General features: G+C 53.5%; 1 protein-coding gene across 2 annotated transcripts in view; it reads right to left on the bottom strand.

Annotated features, from left to right (window-relative positions):
• The window catches only part of klf7b (Kruppel like factor 7b), a 41786-nt gene extending 36344 nt beyond the window's left edge, over positions 1-5442 (bottom strand). For both annotated transcript variants that reach the window (XR_015926328.1, XM_088605836.1), the window contains exon 1: positions 4834-5442. Coding sequence is in view for 1 of the 2 variants with exons in the window: in XM_088605836.1 (XP_088461962.1) it covers positions 4834-4935 (102 nt within the window). In the remaining variant the exon portion in view is untranslated. The remainder of the gene's footprint in view (positions 1-4833) is intronic.
• Positions 5443-15112: the final 9670 nt, after the last annotated feature.

Here is a 15112-nt window from a genome sequence, read left to right as displayed (position 1 = left end):
GCCCTCTGGCTGCTGTCTCGCTGTGGACCCTGAAGACCCTGAACCCTGAATATTTTGAGGACACGTGTCAGAGGATGCTCTATCTTGGGGAGCCCAGCAACCCTAACGCTAATCTCAGCTATGTACCATGGGGCACCCAGCAGGATTCTCCCTGGGAATTCAAAAGACAGCGCAACCCCTCGGTCGTGAGGATGGGCTCTCCCCTCCCTGTCCAACGGTTGAAGCGTTTTTTGGTTCCTTTTCCCAAAAGACTCAGAGACCCGATTTCCTTCAATCTAAGCTCCTCCGGTAGCCCTTCGGGGATAGACACACCTACAAACCCAGGTTCAAATCCAGCAAGACAGTGCAGGAAAAGGTACACAGCGCTACAGCATCACCTCCTACGGTGACTGACTGAGGTGTACTCGTGACCAGTGATGTGCCTGGCGAACACCGTCTGACCTGTGACCCTTGCACATCCCACAACAGCCCACCCCTGCTAATCAGAGGTTACAAACTGCGCCCCCGCTCTCCGCAGGCTGATCACGCTCCGTCAGTCAGGCCGACCCCAGTTTCTCGAGAACTCCCGCAACGCGTCTATCGTGGACGCTCCGGCGCGGCAATGCCAGCGCGTCCCGACGCAGTGAGAATCCCTCTCGCCCTCGTCCGAGAGGGAACACGCAAGGCCTGGGCGCCACGTACCCCTTCGTCCAAACGACGCCTGGGGTGCAGGGTTAGCGTGTGGGGGCCCCCCAGAGACGCTGTGGAGGGAGTGCAGCAGTGTGCATCTCCCCGCCAAGGAGGCTCGATGTGGGCAGAGCCCTCCAGCACATATTTAATTCCCCGCGGTGCCTGTGGAAACACTGACGTGCTCCGGGGATGTGCCTCTGGCGCGGAAGAGCGCCCCCTTTGGCAGTTTTTAGCATTACCGTAATTGTTGGGTTTAAAAAGACCGCGCTAGCACAAACCTCTCCCATCGGCAACCGTTACTCGAACCCCTTCTCCCGGCAGGGCCTGAGGCAGATGCTCTCCAGCGTGTGCGGCCTTGCTCGTTTTAATACGGCAGGGAGACGCGGCAGGGAGACGCCCCTCCGACGAGGCGAAAAGGTCAGGTCCCGCGCGATAACAGGAACCAAGAGGAACTGCACCGCGCGCGGCCCGGGGACAGTGAGTCAGGCTGCACGCTCCGGGCAGGGGCCAGAGCGAGGTGCCCTCGGCCCCATGAGCGCCGTGGGGCAGGACACTCAGCTGCCGCTCCCTGCTCCGGGCGTGCGGGATGCCCAGGGCGCCTGGCGCACGAGGGGGCTGCAGCCCGGGAGCGGGGGGGAGCGGGGGGCACGCACGGTGTCGCGGCGACAATCATCCTCCGCAGGGCACCTCGCATGGAGCAGCGCTCTCCTGCGGGCAGCGGCGAAGGCTGGCCCGAAACCGAGAGGATCTCCCAGGACCAGCGGCCTGAGTTCTGCCCACTCACTCTGGAGCGCACACCCCCCCTTCTTCAGAAGGGGCGGCGCTGAGGATGACAACGGCTCAGTGACCATTCACTCACAGCCAAGCACCAGCAGCAGTGGGGGATCCCAGATGTGCAGAGCAAGCTGGCGGGGTGTGGGGGATTCAACCCCATCGCTGACTGACCAGCTCCCCGCGAGCCTCAACGAGGCACCCCCAAAAAGCCACAGCTGGGCCACGAAACCCCGGTTCTGCACAGTCCGGCTCACTAAAACCCAGCTCCTGCTCCTTCCACCCAATCCGACGCCAGCCCTTCCCCAGACGGCCCCCAGCAGGACTCCTGACCACCCCTGTGGGCCGACAGCTCAGCATCTGCACCTGTCCAGTGTAAAACCACACCAAGTGAGCGCTGCTCCCAGCTCTCTGTCCGCAGCACAGCGCCTGTACCCGCGAGGAAGGTGAGCTGCCTTCCAGAGAGGTATTTACATTCCACAGAAAAGATATCTGGGCCTCTAGGTCCTCCTTTTGCCTAAACTGCGTAAACAGTGGTACAGTAACAAACCAGAGCCTCGGGGAACAGGGAACTGACAACGCCGTCTCCTTCTTTGCCTGCGGTACTGCGGAAACGCATTCCAGAGACACTCCCAACAAGGAGCAGGCCTCGCCAGCACCGCCAGCTACCTGCGCCGTGACCCACAGCACGCCGCGGCCCTGTAAAGCCAAAAACGCCAGCCCGCTGACAGAACCCGGGCCGCACCGCCGAACCCCGCGACACCCCGCTGTCTCCCTCCTGCTTGCGGTACGGAAATGCAGGGGGAAAGACTGCGCGTTGTTAGCTGCCAACCGGAACGTGAGGGGGGGAATCGACCAGAGCAGCAATCGATTGTAAAGAGCATGAGATCCGCGAACACATCAGGGATGTCCAGGTCAGGGATGAAAAAAAAAAACCAGCGCCGCAGTTTCGAGCGTGCGGCGGAGTCAAAGAGACAACGGGATGACCCATTTTCCTCTTCCCCGCTACCCAGGCGCGGTTCGGGCAGGAAACTGGGAATGAAATGAGAGACACCAGTACAGGAGGGCCGATGGCCAGGGTAAGGACAGTATGAAAACCTGCTGGCCTCTCGCCTTCACCGAGAGAGAGAGAGTCACGCGGCTTGCCGACAAATTAGGCCACTCGACTCTCATCCCCTATAAGTGACTTTTTAAAATGTATTTTGCTGCTCGAGTCTCTAACGCAGGGCTGGCAGCCGCAGACTGGACGGGCAGGTGGGATAAACGACGCCTGCCCCTGCGGAGAGCCGCGCCGGCGACGAGCGGAGGCGCAGTCTCTGGCCCGCGGCGGACGGGGGGGCCCCTGTCTGTCAGTCTTGAAGACTTCATCACAGGCCGGCCCACTGGGACGGCTCCACCCGCCTGGACTCCTGGCGAAATGGCCCCCAAACCCGACACCCCCGTTCCTGCAGCCGCCCGAGGTCCGTGGGGCGATGGACGCGTCCTCCTCATCATGTACCAGTATGAACCGTGAACGCCGGCCTCTCCATCAGCCCCCCGCTCCACGTGCTGCATCGCAGGGTTTTATTTTTTTTTAAAAAACAAACAAATTAAGTCGCCTTCTCATCCCGGCAACGGCCTCAGAGGCTGTGGTCAAGGCTGGTCAAGGCTGGTGGCTGTAACGCGTTTCTGTAACGGGGGCTGGAAAAGCCTGGATCTCTTCCGTGGGGAACCCCGAGACAAAGGGGTGCTCGCACACGGTCGAACCCGGTCCAACGGGGCATATCCGCGCCCTGTCCTCCGGGAAGATGGGAAGATGGTGTCGTCTCTAACGGCCAGCGGAACTTGCTATTTTTTTTTGCAGAATTTTTTTAATTATGCTTTTTAAAAAAAGAAGGCACCTGAAGGTTTTTTTTTTTTAATTAAAATAAAAATAAAACAGCAACACGTGGAGCAGTAAGGCATCTGGGAGCTCCGCGACCGGACCGGACCGGCGCAGCCTCCGCCGGCACCAACACCGGCCGCACCGTCCTGACCCTGGCGTGGACGCCATTCGGACACAACCCCCGCCGAGGTCCGGCACGGCCTCCGCACAGCAGAGCCGGCACGGCCACCTCACACAGACAGCGCTGTCATGGAAGAAATCGATCATCGCACATGCTCTTTCCCGGGTCAAAAAGCTCTTTTTTTCCCCACAAACGAACGGCAATTCTGCAGAGATTATCCCCTCTGAGGAGAACACAACTTTCTAACACATCCCGTTTGGGGGGACCCTGCGGCACAGCGAGCAAACTCTGAACAGAGAACAGAGAATCGTCCCGTTTCTTTGTTTTTGTCATCTCTCTATTTTTCTTCGCCGGGATGCGCTCGAGCTAAACCGGCACACGCAGGAGCGCACGCGGAGCACAGGTGGCAGGCGCGCGGAGCACCGGCGCACAAACACGCTCATCCACACACACACGGACACGGACACGCAGGTCCGGTTCGTTCAGAGACATGCTGCCAGGGAACGGGAAGCCTGTACTACTGACGGGGCATCAAAACGCGGAGAGGCGTCTGTCCCAACGCCGAGAGTAAAAAGTCCAAATGCAGCCGCGTCCTTTCGCGGTGCCACACCGGAGCAGCCCGGGTCTGGGTCACACGGGTTGACAATCCGTCCGTGAACCTTCCCCAATCTTTTAACCTGACCCCCACCACCACCTCAGCCTTTTTTTTTTTGAAACACGCTGCGCTGCCCCGTTTCTGAAAAGCGCCAAACCAAGCGCAGAAGCGACGAGACGGTCTGTACCGGACTTTCAGTGACATCTCCAGATTTCAGTCCCCTGCGCGCGTATTGTTTCAACGTACTGACATTCTTTTAAAAAAGACAACAACAACCACCACCACACCACACCACACAATTGTGTAATGATCACCGGGAGCACTGAGGGTCTTGACATTTCGTTTCACCGTTATGACTGACTGTAGACCCCCCCCTTCCAGAGAACGGCTGACAGATCCCCCCCACCACCCCCGTGCCTTTACAGTCACCACTAAGTTAAAAAAAAAACAACCCAACAACAACACGCACCGCCAGCACAGGAACACCAGTGGACCGAGCGTCTCTGACAATCTGTAACTTGGGCTTTTGTCTGGAAAAAAACACGAACGGAAACGGCAGCGAAGAGACGGGAGAGACAGACCGCCAGTCGGCTCGGCTGCTCGCAGCATCGCAGCGCGACGGGCTGGGGACCAGCGCTGAAACCGGGGGGGGCGGCGATGATCGCTTATCTCGCCGGAGCAAACGACAGGCACCGCCGAGCGGCTTCCCCGCAGCCCGGCACTGAGCTAGCGCTCAAGACAGCCCGCCGGTGCTGCACAATAACGACTCCAGTAACAGTTACAGTAACGTAAGGAAAAAGAGAGGCTGGTCACCTGCTGCCAGTTCTCCTCTAGCGAAGGCATCGCGGAGAAGTAGCCGGTGTCGTGAACGAGCTGCAGTTCCTGAAAAATACTGTAATTCGCCAATACGTCCATGTTGATGCTCGGTACGGCACAGGGGGGAAAAAAAACAAAAAAAAAAGGCAGAAAAAACGACTTTTGATCCACGCACGCACCAGAAAAAATAAAAAATAAATAAAAAGAGAGAGATAAAAAAAACACACACTTGGATTTTAAAGTGTGAGTGATGGTCGAGGCAAACAATGCAGAGTCTTCAGGGCTGTGAGCGCTGTCCACCAGCAAGGAAGAATGTAGGCATAGATGTACCAAAACAAACAGATAATGAGCACGAAGTGAAGAGGTTAAAACAATCACAAGACAGCCAGTGTCCCTAAAATACAATTCCCGTCTCTGGTCTGATCGCTCCGGGTCTTCAGTCCGGGAGAGGGATACAAGCTCGGTGACATGAAACGTCCATCTATTTCCGCATTGCCAGATTGCAATCTTTGCTCTTTAAAATTCCAGGTTGCATTTTTTTTTTTTCCCTCTGCTCTGCTTCAGCAAGCAAAGTAGCACTCTACTGAGCGCAGCACAGCCAGCGGACTGGGAGGGAGGGAAGAGGGGGGCGGGCGGCTGGCTCGGCTGTCAATCAGCTCCGTGCGTGACCATATACGGTAAATAGGGTTGATGATCTCACTGGCGACCAATGAGGGCGGTGCAAACAGGACGTCTGGGAGGAGCCAGGCGAGGACCGGGCCCTGTGATTGGCCGACGCCTGCTGTCAGTCGTGCCATACATGGCAGTGAAAGGCGAGCTATTTTTAGAGGGGTTTATAAGCGCCGAAGCGGCGCTCGCTCGCACACTGAGAAAGCGAGTTCGTGGGAAAGGAGAAGAGCAACAGGAGTCTCAGTCGGTGGAAACTCAAAACATGGTCGAAAACAAGTTTGAACTTTTCTCCCCCTCGCACCGTTCCGCCCGGCGTCGCGGAGTTCACGATTTGAGCCGGCGCGCAACGCGAGGACAGCCGTCCCGTCCGTGGGAAACGCCAGCAGCGAGTTGCCGTGCGTCCCCGGAGTGGACGTGGGGCTTCTGTGGAAAGAGGCCGGTCGCTCATTAGTAGCCCCTCCCACGGGATCCCGCAGCCTGCTCTCGGCGCAGGAAACGGCACCCGTATTGTGGAATCAGCGGCGGGAGCTTCTCCTGCTGTTTATCCCAAAATGGAAAGAAATCGAGGCCCTTTGAAGGACACTGTTATTTAGTTAGTACGAAACAACTTCCAGAGTGCCAAAAATGCTCCTTACTTGGATTATTGTAGTGTGAAGCCCCTAAAAAACACAGCAAACGCAAAGTTAATACATGTGTTTGAAGTTTATAAACAGTTAAGGTTTTAAAGAGAGCGAGGCTGGAAGTGAGAGGAGGCGGTGTGGCCTGTTGGCTCGGTGAGTGGCAAGTAACTGGTCTCATCCAGCTGTCTCTTGAAAGAAGCTGGGGCACCAGCTACCGGTTAGCTTGTTCCACACTCCCACCTCCCTCGGCGTAAACAAAGTAGTTTCTGCCTGATCCCTCACGTGTGTCCCACTGTTGAGCGCTGTGTGTCTCACGACTGGCCGATTGCGAGGTGATGATGTGTTGGGGTTTTTTGGGGTGGGGGGGGGCCACGTAAGTGGTTTGAGATGTGCTGCACTTCACAAGTTACTGAGCCCCCTGCACCCTGGCCCTCGCACACAATCACTGTCCTCACGCTCAGTTAATTGCTGCTGTGAAAAGGCAATTGCCGAAGAGGAGCAAGCACAGGATTCGGTTTCAGTCTCGTCAGTAACAAATGATGCTGGCGTACCGTAGCTCACCTGAAGGGCGACTTTAGGCTCTGCAGTCAACGTGACAGAAAACAAGAGTGGAACTGCTTTAAAATCTAGAAAAATGGAGATGCAGTGCACTTCTCGCAGTAAGTCTCGGGGGTCTGGAATGAACTACTCACATTCTAGTTGGTGACTTGCTCGTATCTCATTTGCAACATTTCTCCAGTTCTTGTCTCAGTGGTGCTGTACTGTATATGTGCACTGTGATACTCAGTTGGACAGCAAGGTACAGTAGGCAAGCAGCACGTGGTTCAGCGTCTTATCTAAGGATGGTTATTGCTGAGCTCTAGAGTGGATTTTATAGGTGGCTGAAATATTCCAGTCTCCAGGTCTCCGCTGAGTGGGAGCTCTATGCAGAAGCTGTATGTAAAGGCTCAGCCAGAGGACTGCCCCAGCAGGTGACTGGCCCACAGACTGGCTGTTGAAGGTAACCTCCTGTACTGATTTGTACAGGCCGATCTGCAAGGAGAAGTGTGCCACAGAGCTCACAGTGAACACGGGCCACAGAGCTCACAGTGAACGTGTGCCACGGAGCGTGCAGTGAACGCGTGCCACAGAGCTCACAGTGAACGTGTGCCACCGAGCGCGCAGTGAAAGTGTGCACCCGCCACAGAGCGTGCAGTGAACACATGCCACAGAGCTCACAGTGAACGCGGGCCACAGAGCTCACAGTGAACGTGTGCCACAGAGCTCACAGTGAACGTGTGCCACAGAGCTCACAGTGAACGTGTGCCACAGAGCACGCAGTGAACGCGTGCCACAGAGCTCGCAGTGAACGCGTGCCACAGAGCTCACAGTGAACGTGTGCCACAGAGCGCGCAGTGAACGCGGGCCACAGAGCTCACAGTGAACGTGTGCACCCGCCACAGAGCGTGCAGTGATCGTGTGCCACAGAGTGCGCAGTGAACGTGTGCCTGCCTCAGTCACCCGTCGCGCGCTCGTGTCGACAGGAGGCCTGCTGAAGGTTCTTCCAGCACGAAACAGAAATACTTCCCCAGTCGCGATCCACTGATGATGAAGAGAGTCCACAGATGATAGATCTCTAACTGTCTTGTACATGGCTATTAAAGAGGCCCTTGTCTGCGATGTAATTTGTAATAATAACAGTAACTCATCTATACACAAAGTTAGCCTTTTTAAGTCGTGCGTGGTGTGCAAGATCAGGTTCAAACCTCCACCCCATCGTGCTCAGAATGGTGGACCTGAGAGCAGGTAGTTCATCTCTTCTGACGATAGAGAGAGCCCACTGACAATGGACAAGACCTATCAAGGATGGAGAGAGTTCTCTGACGATGGAGATGGTCCATTGAAGACGGTCATGGTAATCATCATGTTACCAGCAGTAAACCGTTTATTTTTAAATCCAGAAAGCACTATTTTAAAATTGTTTTGTGTCAGGGCCTTATTCTGAATTGTGACTGGTGCCACATTTAAGATACAAAAGCCATCATACAACCAAACCCCTGTATGTCAGCTACAAAGTGAGTTTTACTGGCAGGCTGATTTAAGCCACGTTAGTGTGTGCCTGTCTCTCATGCAAGCATTTCAGCACCAGGTTACCAGTGAGATCGAGTCACTGTTTACACTCTTCCAGCAGATGAAGAGGCATTCGATTCTGAAAGTCACGCTGAGGTAAAAACGAAATTATATCACAAGTGGGAATTGTCCCAATTAAGCTGGACTGGAGCATGGCGGTGGAAATGGTGTGTCTGTATAGATTACAGTCAAGCTCTCAAAGACGTTGAGACATCATTCACTGAACATTCCCGAGCTTCAGGAATTACTTAAGACACAAATGTAGACAAAGAAAATAGCCCCACAGCAGTGTTGATGTAATAAAGTTGGATGAAGTATTTTACTAGCATTTGTTTACTATAGATCTTTATTTATCAGTTGTCATAAAACCAAATGCAGTGATATGAAGTTTGCCGGGTTCAAAAACAGAAAACCTCTCAGCATTTCAGTTTATTTATCCTGATTGATAAAAAATAAGGAGATTTTCTCCTTCCTGTGGTCTTTGACAGAAAAACCAGCTATCTGTATGTAAAGATTATTCTACCGACTCTGCCTGTCCCCTGAAGAAATAAAACAGTGAAAATTGTACAGCACTGCAGGCTTTTTTATTGCTTAGGATCTAATATTAATCTTGTGTAGCATTGTGCTTTTGGAACTACAGTATTCATGGATTCAAGAGAATTTTTTTAAAGGCCAGTGTTTGTAGTTCTGTGTATTCTGAGATTGAATTAGGCTTCAATAACACTTTTAAATCTTTCTCGACACAGAGAGGGATAGCTTCAGATAAGTAAGCAAAGAGGATGAGAGGGCGAGACCAGGTTATCCGTATCAGGCTGAATGTACAACTGCTGGATTTCAATATGTTTACTAGCCTCAGCGAGCTCTGTCACATAAGCCTCTTCTCCACAAGAGCTGCACAGAAACCATAATCTCATTATCCTTCTCCGCGTGGCTGGCTGGCAGGTCGGATTCCGGGGTTTCACAAGCACGGCGAGCGCTGGGACGTTCGGGGCGCACCGCTGGCGTGACAGCACGAGGCGTGTGGCCCCTCCACACCAGGCGCTGCTGTTCTTAGCCTGGGAGCCTCAGTCCGAGCTCCGTGAGTCTCCCGATCCTCGCTAGGCCGTCTATACTCCATGGGCCACCTCCTGCTGCGCCCCCAAAAGCCCTGGAATTCTATCCCTAAGGATATCAGAGAGGCACCCACCCTGCGTGCTTTCACACCCAGACTCGAAGCCTTCCTCCTCAGAAGGACTTTCTTGTAACGGGTTCTGTGTGGGCCCCTCTGCTGTCCTACTGCATTCCAAACCCTGGCTGTACTTGTTGAATTCTGCAGCTCCCACCACCGTCTCTCTGTTTTCTGTAAAGCACTTTGAGAAGCCACTTTGAAAGGCACTATACAAAAACTGGTTTATTATATATAAAAGGTTTATTTACCGTTTATTTAGGGGCAAGGATTGTACTAGCCCACAATTCCAGTAAGGTCCGCGTGACCTCAGGTTTGAGGGGTCTTGAACCTGTCCACGGCCCCTCTTTCACAGAGCAGGGGGTTGATTGGTAGCCTGGGGTGAGGACAGGGGTGGGGAGGTGTGTGCTTCGGGCCACAAGGAATAGGCATGCAGATCCGGGGTTATTCCCAGCTGGATAGCAGGGAAGCTGCACCTGGAATCACGCAGCACTGTGACCCAGCCATGAGCGCAGGACAGTTTCCCTGCAAGGGTGCTGTGCCCTTGTCGCATCGCTGGTGCTGTTCCCTTTACATCAACCACACATTAGAAACAAAATCCAGGTCAGTCATCATCATCATCACTGTACTTCGGAACGATAATGCTGTTATCCACAGTCCCATTCGTGCTGCGCCTGTCGGCAGCTTTTGGCTTTGTATAACAGAAATCACAGCGTTTTCTATCCCACACCGTAGTCTGGTGGGGTCACTGTGGGGTCAGCGAGAGGGAGAGAGAGAGAGAGAGAGATAAGGACAGGCCAAGAGAGGCGGGAGGCTCTCCTGTTTCTGCAGGTGTGTGAGACTGCCGGCCAGCGAGTGTGTGTCAGGCCCCTGCTCCCCGTGGCTCTTCAGCAACTGAAGCCCGGCCATGCTGAGCTCCGCGCTGGTGGACTGCCACTCTGCGTTTAATCCGCCCTCTTGATCAAAGACTACACCGCCACCCCCCCCCGGCCTCGCACACAGCCTGCGTCTCCGTCCAGCCAAGGGAGTCTGGGCACACCGGCACTTCCTCTCCGCCAGGAGACACGGGCAGGCGTGAGGGCTGGAACGAGAGAGGTGCGATACTCCACAGCGCGGAGCCGCGTGCCTCTGTGTAACTGACGGGGTCCTCCCCTGTTAGACGGAGAATATCTTTACCTTTCTCAGACCCAGAAGGCAAGGTGAGTGTATTTAACATAAGAAAAGCAAAGTGTCTGCGATTCTAACTCGCTCCTTGAATGATAGGCAGCAGAGTTTATCTCAGAAATATGCTTTTCAAGAAATAAGTACCAGATAATTATAAATGAACAGACAGGCAGCCCCGATGGGAGTCCATCCCAAAGCAACTCCGACAGCTCTTATTGACCGGATTTGCTATATTTTATTATTTAAATTGCACTAAATTCTATTCACGTTGGGTGAGACAGCTTCAGAATGCATCTTCGACAAGATGTACATCCACAAATCCAGCCCTTAATCCCCAAACTTCAGATGTTTTTCCAAGGGAATATCACATATAACCGAATAAATAATTTCAAGCTGCTTAACAAATTCCTGCGTCAGCATTTCACTGAGGTGCATGGAGCGCGCTGAGCTGCGGTTTTCAGTACATCACGCGCGGCCTGGACTGTGGCCCGATCCTTCTGTCGGGCTGGAGTCTTCCTGTGACTTCAGAGTACTCTTACAGAGCACCCCGCGGACTCTGGAACAAACCAGCCACAGAACCAGCAGTTGCACGCAGGAGCACGAAGAAAAAAAAACATTTAGGGCCCACTTTTGCTCCAGCAGGGACTGGGTATCCATTTTAAATCTTTTTAAGATCGGTGGGCGCGAACCATTTGTTCTCATTTCTAAAACGTTTTCACTTTTTGGTGTGTGACACTCCAGTTCTCCTGAAAAGAGTGTGGGCCATCGCGATAGACTCCCCATACCTGTTCCCTCACTGAGAGCCTCCGAGCACAAGCCCATCGCATTGATCTACTGTATGAGTCCTCCTACAGCCCTGACATGGGCCACTTCCACAGCCCGGGCAAGGGCAATAGCGCAGAGCACACAGGACAGAACACCGTCTTCAAGATGGGATTCACTTTGTGCCACAGTAAGCAAATATGAACACGCGGCGTGGTGCTCATCAGTTTACACGACGCAGATTTAAAGCTGGAAGAAGCTCACATATTTGCTGACTCCGGGGACTTTATCAAAGCTGGAAATAATTGACGGTTCTTAGCGGAGCGGGGGAGCCCCTGGGGCGACATTCCTGTGACGAGCGGATCTTTTAAGCAGCGACGGTGACAGGGGACGGGACGAGGCAGGCTCTGTCCACAAGCTGTGGGGGGAGAAAGACAGCGGCTCGCTCCCAGCAGGAAGCGCGGTGAATTTTTAATGCTGTGTTTGTGCGCCCATTGCCAAAGAGACACAATAAAGAGCAGAAATAGACGCCAAGCAGGGCCACCTGAACAGCCTGTACAATGAGCAAAATACACCAGCTACACAAGAAATAAATCAAAGATCGACGCCTGCATTTGGCCGTCCTGTGTGCTGCCCTGTGTGTTTCTGAAAGGTTAATGGGATGTTAATGTAGTGGCTGCAGTGAATCTTGATTATTGGAGACATATTTCCACAAACCACCATAAACTGTACCTAGAGGCAACGCAGGGGAGCAGGGAATATGAAAAGCAATTTAACAGCAATACAGATGAGATATAGAGATGGGTCATACATAATGGAAAAGATGACATACAGGTGACGAACAGGCATTTTAAATCCTCGAAAACGTAATGCAACGCAGGGGAGGTACGGATGGCTGTATTTAATTCTGAAAAGTGAAAAGGATGGCCTTCTGGGGCGCGTGCTGGGTTTTGCGGGGAAGCCTCTTTCCCGACGAGCGTGCCAGGAAGGAGCGAGGTCGAGAGGGGGCCAGCCCCGACACAGACTCCAGCGCTGAGGGAGGGAGGTCAGCAGGCAGGAGCTCTCCTGAGCCACAGAGGGACGGGACCTCTAAAGATGAGGTTGCCGAGCGGCCCTGCTGTAACCCATGGCAACAGCACACAGCATGACAGCTGTCAGGTATCGATCCTGATTAACGCTGCGGCTCCTTCAATAGAAGAGAGGGGAGGGCTGTTAAAATTCTGACATGAAAGAGCAGGAGTGAATAAATTATATATATGGTAATATATCATTTCCCCCGGTTTCCTGCCGACAGCTCCCATTCCTGTGCGTACATCCTCACAGTAAATATTTGCCCGAAACGGTAATTATGTTTATTTGCCACTTGTATTTTTGAAATCTCAATGAGCGCGAAGGCAGATTCACCTGTTCGGCTGACAGGAGAAAACTCTCCTGGGGCTGCTGCTCCTGCACAGGGGCTGTCCCGTGTGCCACACCTGTGCGGGACGGTTCTGCAGCACTGGGCCCAGAGCTCACTGCACGGCCCAGTCTGGCCAGAGAAGAGCCCAGCCTCCCACAGGCCTGCTGGCTACATTAACGGGTGTCTCGACGTTCTTCCTGTGTGGGTGTCCTGTCCGGGGAGCAATCCCACCCCCTGCTCAGTGTGTCCTGTCCGGTCCACTCCCCGCCATGTACTTCTGTGATATTTCATGTCCTTCTCTGGACCATGTGCCGTAGAGACCCACAGAGATCCAATGTGAAATTAAGAAGAAGAAAAAAGACAAAGAGCTCATGAGCGTGTCGTCTCCAGGGCCTTGTGGAGTGGTAGCTGGCATTGATCTCTATCTCATGTACTGCACTCAGTCTACAGCCATCTTCCTGGAGATCTGGAGCTCGGCCAGCGCCCTAAGAGCTTGGAGCCCATGCTACCTGCGGCAGACCTGACTTCCACTTCAGTGTAAGAAAGCACATCTTGGTAACATTTAGCCAGTGGGTGATTTTTTGACGATGCGGTCAAATGTTTTCTTTCGTCTCCGGAACCTTCTTTCATGTGAGCTCCCATTTCTTATCTGCAGGTATTGTACGTATTTTGTTGATTCTCTTTTTCTTTCGCGGTCATCTCTTATAACTTGAGTTCTTTGCCGGTCCTCGGTGAGTAAAGAATTTGGACAAACAGCTGATCCTTTAGGCTTGATGGTGGCCTTTTAGCACTTACGGATATCAGATGAAAGGGAAGTATTGTGGAGAAATGTGCCTCTCAGATGCACAGATGTGTTCAGTGTGCTATATAAATAGACCGTCCAGGAATCTGCACATCACATGTTCATCGTGTGGCCTGGCTCTCCTCAGTCACTTGACCTCCTTGTGCCTTTGATCAAACCAGCTCCAGAAACTCCCAGGCAAGGCTGCAACATCCTGCAGTCTGCTGTGCAAAAAGAAAAGCAGATGTCGCCTGGAGTTACCTTACAGGCATGAGGAAGGTGCGAGCGCCTCTCTTTCCCATGTCGAACCCTGGGTCAAGAGAACATGCAAATCCCGTTCCGGAAGAATCGGGAGTTTTCAGTCACATGGAAAGGCCCGGGACATGGAAAGCTGCCTTTCCGAAGTCAGATCGCCCAGCGTAGATTAGGGGCCTTGACACGAGCAGATGCCACAGCAGGGCTCGTGACTACAAAGGCTTGGAGGCTTCAAAGCAGTTCTGGCGGCGGAGGGATGAGGGGTTTCTGAGCCAAACTCGGGGGGGTGAAAAAAAGGAATCGCCCACACTCACTCAGAGAGCCGGCCGAGCTCCCAGAATCCCCAGCGCTGGGATTGTTCCGATCGTCACCCTCACACGCCCACCACACGTCCCTCCATGCCTCTTTCTGCAGACGTGCTCCTGTTTGTTTTAGCCTTGGGGGGAGGGAGAGGAGGGAGGGGAGTGGGTTCGACGCCCCATTTGCTTCTGAGATTCTTCCTTTGTGCTCGCGTCTTGTTAGGTGTTGGCACACATTTGGGGGAGCCGGTCAGGTCCTGCTGTGGGATTAGGGCTCAGGCAGTCCAGCCATGCTGTTGGAGCCAATGGCTTGGCTTCTTCCAAGAAATGGCCAGATCCTCCAGTCAGGACAGGAGGCAGGTCTTTACACAGAAGGTGGTGGGAGAGTGGAACAAGCTACCCAGCCCTGTTGTTGAAGCCGATACCCTGACTTGGAATCTGGAATCGCCTGTTGGTCTGAATGATCTCCTCTGGCCTGTAGCTACTCTAATGCTCTTATTCAGAGAGGTGTGCCGATCTTGTTTCTGGCTCCTTCCGTGCAGGAAGAGCTACAGGGGTGCAAGACTCTAAACTCACGAGCAGGAGAACCGGAGAGAACAGAGACGTGCCTGCTGGCAAGTGTCTCCTCAGCGCTTAATTTTAAATTAAGAGTAGCTTATTGTGTCTGCAGTAATTTGTGGTAATTAGACTCATTTGCCGAGGTTAATCAAAGCTGACACTCAGATTAAAATATCAGAATGACTCCGCTGGTTTGAGGCACAGCTGGTCACTAGAGCAGTGTTTTCAGACAGCCGAGGGCACTTCGTATTCGGGATGTTTTGTATTCACTGAAAGAATATCACACGCACAGAGGGGGCCCAGTGTGTGTGTGTGTATGTGGGGGGGGGGGGGCAGGTAAGAGAGTCCTGAAATCAGGGCCCATCGGGACCGCAGTCATGGTGGGTAGCCTGGTGTGTGAAGTCTCTCTGGACCGCTGGACCCGACCTCTGAAAGGAACCGCAGAAGAGGCGGCTCGTCTGGAATTCTGGGGGGGAGCGCGCTGTTCAGCTCTGG

This window comes from Lepisosteus platostomus, chromosome 14 (genome assembly GCF_059453375.1).
Source record: "Lepisosteus platostomus isolate fLepPlt1 chromosome 14, fLepPlt1.hap1, whole genome shotgun sequence".
NCBI classification, from domain to species: Eukaryota; Metazoa; Chordata; class Actinopteri; order Semionotiformes; family Lepisosteidae; genus Lepisosteus; species Lepisosteus platostomus.
This window is presented reverse-complemented; position numbering and strand designations above follow the sequence as displayed.